Source organism: Coregonus lavaretus (assembly GCF_964263955.1).
Source record: "Coregonus lavaretus genome assembly, contig: HAP1_SCAFFOLD_443, whole genome shotgun sequence".
Taxonomy (NCBI): domain Eukaryota; kingdom Metazoa; phylum Chordata; class Actinopteri; order Salmoniformes; family Salmonidae; genus Coregonus; species Coregonus lavaretus.
The window spans coordinates 379,661-391,021 of NW_028165336.1; the positions used below are offsets into that span (position 1 = coordinate 379,661).

Sequence of the window (11,361 nt, forward strand, 5' to 3'; positions counted from 1 at the left end):
CATTTTATTGCATGTCATAAGTATTTGATACATCAGAAAAGCAGAACTTAATATTTGGTACAGAAACCTTTGTTTGCAATTACAGAGATCATACGTTTCCTGTAGGTCTTGACCAGGTTTGCACACACTGCAGCAGGGATTTTGGCCCACTCCTCCATACAGACCTTCTCCAGATCCTTCAGGTTTTGGGGCTGTCGCAGGGCAATATGGACTTTCAGCTCCCTCCAAAGATTTTCTATTGGGTTCAGGTCTCACAGTTGAAGTGTACCTATGATAAAAATGACAGACCTCTACATGCTTTGTAAGTAGGAAAACCTGCAAAATCGGCAGTGTATCAAATACTTGTTCTCCCCACTGTACCTAGCAGTACTACTTATTTCTCTGAGTGAGGCAGATATATATTATTACTATGTAAAACCTAGTAGTACTACTTATTTCTCTGAGAGTGAGGCATATATATTATTACTGTGTAAAACCTAGCAGTACTACTTATTTCTCTGAGAGTGAGGCAGATATATATATATATATATTATTACTGTGTAAAACCTAGCAGTACTACTTATTTCTCTTGAGAGTGAGGCAGATATATATTATTACTCTGTAAAACCTAGCAGTACTACTTATTTCTCTGAGAGTGAGACAGATATATATTTTTACTGTGTAAAACCTAGCAGTACCACTTATTTCTCTGAGAGTTAGGCAGATATATATTATTACTGTGTAAAACCTAGCAATACTACTTATTTCTCTGTGAGTGAGGCCGATATGTAGCATTTTGCAAGAAGACATGATTATTTGTCTCTCTGAAATGAAACCGTCAAGTGATAGATTTTAAACAAATCGCATACCATGATTAGCTAGTGAAAAAACACACCAATCTCTTTCACAATTTCTTTAAACAATATAAGCTAATTGACCAACATTTCTGAAAATGGATATAAAGCGTTTTGGAATGAAACTCTTGTTTCCCCATCTGAGTTCAGAGTAGATGAGAGACGTAATGTTTGTCTCTGTTGTGTTGAAGGCCAATCAAGCAGGAGAGACCAGCCTCCCCTGTACCCAGCTGTGTGTCCATGAAGAGTGACTGGTCTATGAATCATCCTATAGAGTTTGGAGAGGGAGACTTTTCTACTGAACAAAGGTAAGAAGAACTCATGGGTCATGGTCAGTGAGTTAAACAACACTGTCTCTAGTCATTTCTCCTCTCCCATTTTCCCATTTCTTTTTGTTGTTTTCATATAATCCATAGGCCAATCCTTTTTTTCATTTTCATAGTCCTGAAACAATATTAAACAAACACAACATTCCCTCCCTGTGTGTGTGTGTGTGTGTGTGTGTGTGTGTGTGTGTGTGTGTGTGTGTGTGTGTGTGTGTGTGTGTGTGTGTGTGTGAGAGAGATGTAATGTTTGTCTCTGTTGTGTTGAAGTCCAATCAAGCAGGACAGACGAGCCTCCCGTTTACCCAGCTGTGTGTCCATGAAGAGTGACTGGTCTATGAAACATCCTATAGAGTTTAGAGAGGGAGACTTTTCTAGTGAACAAAGGTAAGAAGAACTCATGGGTCATGGTCAGTGAGTTAAACAACACTGTCTCTAGTCATTTCTCTTCTCCCATTTTCCCATCCAGAGTTATAAATATTAAACAAACACAACGTTCCCTCCCTGTGTGTGTGTGTGTGTGTGTGTGTGTGTGTGTGTGTGTGTGTGTGTGTGTGCACTCCCTGGATGAGGAGATGTAATCTCATGTTTTGTCCCCAGAAACCAACAGGATAGATCAGAGTCAGAGATTCTCAGTGGTCAGTCTTCCCAGAGTCATCAAACAGACCTGGCCTCCATATTCAGTGTATGTGGTCCTGTTATGTACATTTGTTTTTGTTTACCTCAAGTAAAGTTGATCTGTCAATCATTCATTAATGTGTTAATGAGAAAGCATTTAGTCTCTTGCTTAACTTATTTACTTGATTAATTTCAGTTGCTTGAAGAGAATATTATGACATTTGTGAAGAACGAGCTGAAGATGTTCAAGAGGATTCTTAGTCCAGAACTCCCAGAAGGCTTTGAGAGTCAGAAGCAGGATAAAGAAGTGGTGGATGCTGAAGATGAGAAGCAGGAGAGCAGTGCCAGAGAGGGGGCTCTGAAGATCACTCTGCACGTCCTGAGGAAAATGAACCAGAAGGAGCTTGCTGACACACTGGAGAAAAGTAAGAGCTGTCTGCCTCATGTTGAATGCTGTTTTAGAACATTTAAAAGCTGTAGCTAAAGTACAGCTAAAGTAGCTGTGTAATTCAGTGATATTGTAGCAGCCTTAACACAACACCTAGTGATCTCATCAAGTAGCAGCAGGGATGTGTTGTGTTGATTAATTGAGAGAGAGAGAGAGAGAGAGAGAGAGAGAGAGAATACCAATAATAATATAATCAGTCATACCAGTCTGTAATGCATTATGAAAACATTTACACATTTATACAGTCAGTTAAGTGAAGAAATTATTATAATTAAAATTTTATAACAGTCCTAGAATACTGTAGGCATTAAAATAGACATAATATGAATATCCTCTGTGTTATTTCTAGATTCAGATGAGCTTGCTGTGATTTGCCAACGTGAACTCAAATCTAATCTAAAGAAGAAGTTTCAATGTGTATTTGAGGGGATCGCTAAACAAGGAAATCCAACACTTCTCAATAAGATCTACACAGAGCTCTACATCACAGAAGGTGGAAAAGGAGAGGTCAATAATGAACATGAGCTGAGACAGATTGAGACAACAACCAGGAAACAAGCAAGACCAGAGACAGCAATCAAATGTAATGACATCTTCAAACCCTTAACTGGACAAGACAAACTTATCAGAACTGTGCTTACAAAGGGAGTCGCTGGCATTGGAAAAACAGTCTCTGTGCAGAAGTTCATTTTGGACTGGGCTGAAGGGAAAGCAAATCAGGATGTCCAATTTGTATTTTCATTCCCTTTTCGGGAGCTGAATTTGATGAAAAAGGAAAAACACACTTTCATTGAACTTCTCAATCACTTCTCAGTGGAAACCAAAGAATCAAGAATCTCCAACTACGACAAGTACAAAGTTCTGTTCATCTTTGATGGTCTGGATGAGTGCCGACTGCCCCTAGACTTCCAGAAGAACAAGATCTGTTGTGACGTCACAAAGTCAACCTCACTGGATGTTCTGCTGACAAATCTCATCAAGGGAAATCTGCTTCCCTCTGCTCTCCTCTGGATAACTACCCGACCTGCAGCAGCCAATAAGATACCTTCAGGGTGTGTTGACCAGGTGACAGAGGTACGAGGGTTCAATGACCCACAGAAGGAGGAGTACTTCAGGAAGAGATTCAGTGATGAGGACCTGGCCAGCAGAATCATCTCACACATAAAGACATCAAGGAGCCTCCACATCATGTGCCATATTCCAGTCTTCTGTTGGATTTCTGCAATAGTCCTTGAACACATGCTGAAACATAAGAGAGAAGAGATGCCCAAGACTCTGACTGAGATGTACTCACACCTTGTGGAGTTTCATACCAAACAGAAGAATGATAAGTATCTTGGGAAAGAAGAGACAGGTCCACACTGGAATAAAGACAGCATTCTGTCACTGGGAAAACTGGCTTTTCAACAGCTTGTGAATGGCAATCTGATTTTCTATGAAGACGATCTGAAAGAGGCTGGCATTGATGTCAATGAAGCCTCAGTGTACTCAGGATTGTGCACACAGATCTTTAAAGAGGAATGTGGGCTGTACCAGGACAAGGTGTACTGCTTCGTGCATCTGAGCATTCAGGAGTTTCTGGCTGCTGTATATGTGTTCCTCTCATTCATCAACAACAATGAGAATCTAATGGCGGAACAGCAATCAACGTCCAGTAACTTTTCTTCGCTGTTCAGACACAAGCCTGAAGTTACTGTCTACAAGAGTGCTGTGGATAAAGCCTTACGAAGTGAGACAGGAAACCTGGACCTTTTCCTCCGCTTCCTTCTGGGCCTCTCACTGGAGTCCAATCAGAAGCACTTACGAGGTCTACTGACAAAGACAAGAAGCAGCTCACAGAGCCATGAAGAAACAGTCAAGTACATCAAGGAGAAGATCAGGAAGAATCCCTCTCCAGAGAGGTGCATCAATCTGTTCCACTGTCTGAATGAACTGAATGACCATTCTCTAGTGGAGGAGATCCAAACCTACCTGAGATCAGGAAGTCTCTCAAAAGCCAAACTGTCACCTGCACAGTGGTCAGCTCTGGTCTTTGTGTTGTTGACTTCAGAAAAGGAGCTGGATGTGTTTGACCTGAAGAAATACTCCAGATCAGAGGAAGGTCTTCTGAGGCTGCTGCCAGTGGTCATTGCCTCCAGAGCTGCTCTGTGAGTACATACAATGACATTTAAGTACTAATCATCAGGAAGAAATATTCAGTTTAGAGAAATATATGTATTATTGAAAAACATATTGAATCAATGCATTGATGTTCACATTAGTATAACAATATGACCATACAATTCTAGGAGAAAGAAGATGAATCTATATGTTGTTTAAGAGAATAAAACAAATGCATCTGCCATTGTCCTTCTACACTACTGGTGTTCAATCAACAGTGTGTTTGTGAAATCATGATGATCTCTTTGCAGGCTGTCAGGCTGTCTAGTCACAGAGGAAGGCTGTGCTTCTCTGGTCTCAGCTCTGAAGTCAAACCCCTCACACCTGAGAGAGCTGGATCTGAGTAACAATGACCTGAAGGATTCAGGAGTGAAGCTGCTCTCTGCTGGACTGGGGAATCCCCACTGTAAACTGGAGACTCTGAGGTCAGTATTCCTGTAGTTGATCAACAAGTGATAACTGTTCACCAGATCCACATGTGTTTACCAGGCACACATAGTCCACACCATATGTGTTTGGACAGTGAAGCTTACAGTTTTTTAGACAGAAATTTACTCCAGTCATCATCCACCATTCAGTTACTATTGGACAAAACATAACCCAAAACACAACCAAAACAAACTGCAAATGCAACCAATGAGTTTACAACCAAATACTCAACTTTTGACTACTTTAATACACTATAAGTGAATTGGTCAGAATACTTATGACTTCTTCAAATGGGAGATACATAAAGTGCTTTCATTTCTAAACGGTGAAACAGATATGTATTAAAATATCCTCAAATAAAAGGTGACATTATATACTGTCACCTCATATGAAACATTTGATCTCAAATCCAAAATGCTGGAGTATAGAGCCACATTTAAAATGTTAGCTTCACTGTCAAACTAGATATGGTGTGGACTGTATACTCAATACAATCTAAATATGATACCTCACTGTCTGTCTTTTGACTGATACTGCTTTTTAAACTGCTCTGGTCAGTCTACTCAAATATTTGTACTTTTATATTTTTCTCTCTACAAGCAATACTTTGATAATTTGTCATTTCTAAAATGATACATTCATTTATGAATAGATACGGCAGGTTTCAGGAGACTGATATATCTTAATATGTAGAAAAAATATACTGCCACTATTTTCACCACCAAACAATAGCAGTGTGATTTTAATATGATTTGACTCTTTGCAGGCTGTCAGGCTGTCTAGTCACAGAGGAAGGCTGTGCTTCTCTGGTATCAGCTCTGAAGTCAAACCCCTCACACCTGAGAGAGCTGTATCTGAGTAACAATGACCTGAATGATTCAGGAGTGAAGCTGCTCTCTGCTGGACTGGGGAATCCCCACTGTAAACTGGAGACTCTGAGGTCAGTATTCCTGTAGTTGGTCAACAAGTGAGAACTGTTCACCAGATCCACATGTGTTTACCAGGCACACATAGTCCACACCATTTGTGTTTGGACAGTGAAGCTTACAGTTTTACATTTGGTGCTATGCTCCAGCATTTTAGATTTTAGATATAATGTTTCATATTAGGCGACAGTACAGAATGTCACCTTTTATTTAAAGGTATTCATAAATATATATATTTTTACCGTTTAGAAATGAAAGCACTTTACGTATCTAGTTCTCCCATTTTAATTCGTAATTATTTGGACAAATTCAATTAGTCAAAAGTTTATTGGGCTCCCGAGTGGCGCAGCGGTCTAAGGCACTCCATCTCAGTGATTGAGGCGTCACTACAGACCCCCTGGTTCAATTCCAGGCTGTATCACAACCGGCAGTGATTGGGAGTCCCATAGTGCGGCGCACAATTGGACCGGGTTTGGCCGGTGTAGGCTGTCATTGTAAATAAGAATTTGTTCTTAACTGACTTGCCTAGTTAAATAAAAATACATAAAAAAGTGTTTTGTCCAATATTCCATACCTGCAGTGATTACATCAAGCTTGTGATTCTACAAACTTGTTGAATGCATTTGCAGTTTGTCTTGGTTGTGTTTTAGATTATGTTATTCCTAAAATAAACTGAATGGTGAATAATGTCCTGTCATTTTGGAGTCACTTCACTTGTATTGTCAGCAAGAATAGAATATCTTTCTGAACAATTCTACATTCATGTGGATGCTACTATGATTATGAATAATCATGAATGAATCGTGAATGATGATGAATGAGAAAGTTACAGAGGAACAAGGATCATTCCCCCTCTGTTATTGGTAATGGTGAGAGGTTAGCATGTTTTGTTGTAACCTCTGTAACTTTCTCACTCATTATTATTCATGATTCATTCATGATTTTTCTTAATCATGGCATCATCAGGATTAATTTAGTAGTGTTTAGAAACATGTTATTTACTCACTTAGACAGAAAATTACTCCAGTCATCATCCACCATTTTAATATTGGGCAAAACATAACCCAAAACACAACCAAAACAAACTGCAAATGCAACCAACGAGTTTGAGTCACAAGCTTGATGTAGTCATTGTGTTCAAGGAATATCGGACCACATACAGTGAAGGAAAAAAGTATTTGATCCCCTGCTGATTTTGTACGTTTGCCCACTGACAAAGACATGATCAGTCTATCATTTTAATGTTAGGTTTATTTGAACAGTGAGAGACAGAATAATAAAAAAATTATCCAGAAAAACACATGTCAAAAATGTTATGAATTGATTTGCATTTTAATGAGGGAAATAAATCCACGACCCATTTTCAATGCCCTGGCTGAGGGAAGGAGGTTCTCCCCCAAGATTTGACAGTACACGGCCCCGTCCATCGTCCCTTTGATGTGGTGAAGTTGTCCTGTCCGCTTAGTAGAAAAACACCCCCAAAGCAAAAGGTTTCCACCTCGATGTTTGACGGTGGGGATGGTGTTCTTGGGGTCATAGGCAGCATTCCTCCTCCTCCAAACACGACGAGTTGAGTTGATGCCAAAGAGCTCGATTTTGGTCTCATCTGACCACAACACTTTCACCCAGTTCTCATTCAGATGTTAATTGGCAAACTTCAGATGGGCCTGTATACGTGCTTTCTTGAGCAGGGGGACCTTGCGGGCGCTGCAGGATTTCAGTCCTTCACGGCGTAGTGTGTTACCAATTGTTTTCTTGGTGACTATGGTCCCAGCTGCCTTGAGATCATTGACAAGATCCTCCCGTGTAGTTCTGGGCTGATTCCTCACCGTTCTCATGATCATTGCAACTCCACGAGGTGAGATCTTGCATGGAGCACCAGGCCGAGGGAGATTGACAGTTATGTTGTGTTTCTTCCATTTGCAAATAATCGCACCAACTGTTGTCACCTTCTCACCAAGCTGCTTGGCGATGGTCTTGTAGCCCATTCCAGCCTTGTGTAGGTCTACAATCTTGTCCCTGACATCCTTGGAGAGCTCTTTGGTCTTGGCCATGGTGGAGAGTTTGGAATCTGATTGATTGATTGCTTCTGTGGACAGGTGTCTTTTATATAGGTAACAAACTGAGATTAGGAGCACTCCCTTTAAGAGTGTGCTCCTAATCTCAGCTCATTACCTGTATAAAAGACACCTGGGAGCCAGAAATCTTTCTGATTGAGAGGGGGTCAAATACTTATTTCCCTCATTAAAATGCAAATTATTTATAACATTTTTGACATGCGTTTTTCTGGATTTTTTGTTGTTGTTATTCTGTGTCTCACTGTTCAAATAAACCTACCATTAAAATTATAGACTGATCATTTCTTTGTCAGTGGGAAAACGTACAAAATCAGCAGGGGATCAAATACTTTTTTCCTTCACTGTACTACACTTTTGACTACATTAGTACACTATGAGTGAATTTCTCAAAATACTTATGACTTCTTCAAACTAGATACATAAAGTGCTTTCATTTCAAAACATGAAACAGATATGTATTAAAATACCCTCAACTAAAATATGACATTATATACTGTCACCTCATATGAAACATTTGATCTCAATACCAAAATGCTGGAGTAAAGAGCCACATTTAAAATGTTAGCTTCACTGTCAAAATAGATGTGGTGTGGACTGTATACTCAATACAATCTAAATCTGATACCTCACTGTCTGTCTTTTGACTGATACTGCTTTTTAAACTGGTCTGGTCAGTCTACTCAAATATTTGTACTATACATGTTTCTCTCTGCAGGCAATACTTTCATAATTTGTCATTTCTAATAATGAAACATCCATTTATGAATAGATATGGAAGGTTTCAGGACACATTTAATCAATGAATTGATGTTCACATCAGTATAACAATATGACCATACAATTCTAGGAGACGGAAGATAAATCTATATGTTGTTTAAGAGAATAAACCAAATGCATCTGCCATTGTCCTTCTACACTACAGGTGTTAAATTAACAGTGTGTTTGTGAAATCATGATGATCTCTTTGTCAGGCTGTCAGGCTGTGGAGTCACAGAGAAAGGCTTTGCTTCTCTGGTCTCAGCTCTGAAGTCAAACCCCTCACACCTGAGAGAGCTGGATCTGAGTAACAATGACCTGAAGGATTCAGGAGTGAAGCTGCTCTCTGCTGGACTGGGGAATCCCCACTGTAAACTGGAGACTCTGAGGTCAGTATTCCTGTAGTTGGTCAACAAGTGAGAACTGTTCACCAGATCCACATGTGTTTACCAGGCACACATAGTCCACACCATATGTGTTTGGACAGTGAAGCTTACAGTTTTACATTTGGTGCTATGCTCCAGCATTTTAGATTTTAGATATAATGTTTCATATTAGGCGACAGTACAGAATGTCACCTTTTATTTAAAGGTATTCATAAATATATATATTTTTACCGTTTAGAAATGAAAGCACTTTACGTATCTAGTTCTCCCATTTTAAGTCGTAATTATTTGGACAAATTCAATTAGTCAAAAGTTTATTGGGCTCCCGAGTGGCGCAGCGGTCTAAGGCACTCCATCTCAGTGATTGAGGCGTCACTACAGACCCCCTGGTTCAATTCCAGGCTGTATCACAACCGGCAGTGATTGGGAGTCCCATAGGGCGGCGCACAATTGGCCCAGCGTTGTCCGGGTTTGGCCGGTGTAGGCTGTCATTGTAAATAAGAATTTGTTCTTAACTGACTTGCCTAGTTAAATAAAAATACATAAAAAAGTGTTTGGTCCAATATTCCATACCTGCAGTGATTACATCAAGCTTGTGATTCTACAAACTTGTTGAATGCATTTGCAGTTTGTCTTGGTTGTGTTTTAGATTATGTTATTCCTAAAATAAACTGAATGGTGAATAATGTCCTGTCATTTTGGAGTCACTTCACTTGTATTGTCAGTAAGAATAGAATATGTTTCTGAACAATTCTACATTCATGTGGATGCTACTATGATTATGAATAATCATGAATGAATCGTGAATGATGATGAATGAGAAAGTTACAGAGGAACAAGGATCATTCCCCCTCTGTTATTGGTAATGGTGAGAGGTTAGCATGTTTTGTTGTAACCTCTGTAACTTTCTCACTCATTATTATTCATGATTCATTCATGATTTTTCTTAATCATGGCATCATCAGGATTAATTTATTAGTGTTTAGAAACATGATATTTACTCACTTAGACAGAAAATTACTCCAGTCATCATCCACCATTTTAATATTGGGCAAAACATAACCCAAAACACAACCAAAACAAACTGCAAATGCAACCAACGAGTTTGAGTCACAAGCTTGATGTAGTCATTGTGTTCAAGGAATATCGGACCAAATACAGTGAAGGAAAAAAGTATTTGATCCCCTGCTGATTTTGTACGTTTGCCCACTGACAAAGACATGATCAGTCTATCATTTAAATGTTAGGTTTATTTGAACAGTGAGAGACAGAATAATAAAAAAATTATCCAGAAAAACACATGTCAAAAATGTTATAAATTGATTTGCATTTTAATGAGGGAAATAAATCCACGACCCATTTTCAATGCCCTGGCTGAGGGAAGGAGGTTCTCACCCAAGATTTGACAGTACACGGCCCCGTCCATCGTCCCTTTGATGTGGTGAAGTTGTCCTGTCCCCTTAGCAGAAAAACACCCCCAAAGCATAAGGTTTCCACCTCCATGTTTGACGGTGGGGATGGTGTTCTTGGGGTCATAGGCAGCATTCCTCCTCCTCCAAACACGACGAGTTGAGTTGATGCCAAAGAGCTCGATTTTGGACTCATCTGACCACAACACTTTCACCCAGTTCTCATTCAGATGTTAATTGGCAAACTTCAGATGGGCCTGTATACGTGCTTTCTTGAGCAGGGGGACCTTGTTGGCGCTGCAGGATTTCAGTCCTTCACGGCGTAGTGTGTTACCAATTGTTTTCTTGGTGACTATGGTCCCAGCTGCCTTGAGATCATTGACAAGATCCTCCCGTGTAGTTCTGGGCTGATTCCTCACCGTTCTCATGATCATTGCAACTCCACGAGGTGAGATCTTGCATGGAGCCCCAGGCCAAGGGAGATTGACAGTTATTTTGTGTTTCTTCCATTTGCAAATAATCGCACCAACTGTTGTCACCTTCTCACCAAGCTGCTTGGCGATGGTCTTGTAGCCCATTCCAGCCTTGTGTAGGTCTACAATCTTGTCCCTGACATCCTTGGAGAGCTCTTTGGTCTTGGCCATGGTGGAGAGTTTGGAATCTGATTGATTACATTTACATATATTTACATTTTAGTCATTTAGCAGACGCTCTTAACCAGAGCGACTTACAGGAGCAATTAGGGTTAAGTGCCTTGCTCAAGGGCACATTAACGTCATTTAGCAGACGCTCTTAGCCAGAGCGACTCACAAATTGGTGCGTTCACCCTATAGCCAGTGGGATAACCACTTTACAATTTGGGGGGGGGGGTTAGAAGGAATACTTTATCCTATCCCAGGTATTCCTTAAAGAGGTGGGGTTTCAAATGTCTCCGGAAGGTGGTGAGTGACTCCGCTGTCCTGGCGTCGTGAGGAAGCTTGTTCCACCATTGGGGT

General features: G+C 40.1%; 1 protein-coding gene across 1 annotated transcript; it reads left to right on the top strand.

Moving 5' to 3' along the window:
- Positions 1 to 1,988: 1,988 nt before the first annotated feature.
- LOC311115948 (NLR family CARD domain-containing protein 3-like) lies at positions 1,989 to 5,669 on the top strand (the record flags this gene model as incomplete). Its single annotated transcript, XM_084191066.1, has 4 exons — positions 1,989 to 2,199; positions 2,578 to 4,369; positions 4,634 to 4,807; positions 5,578 to 5,669. Coding segments are annotated over 4 exons (2,269 nt in total), but the record flags the coding sequence as incomplete, so codon positions are not given.
- Between the last annotated feature and the right edge of the window lie 5,692 nt (positions 5,670 to 11,361).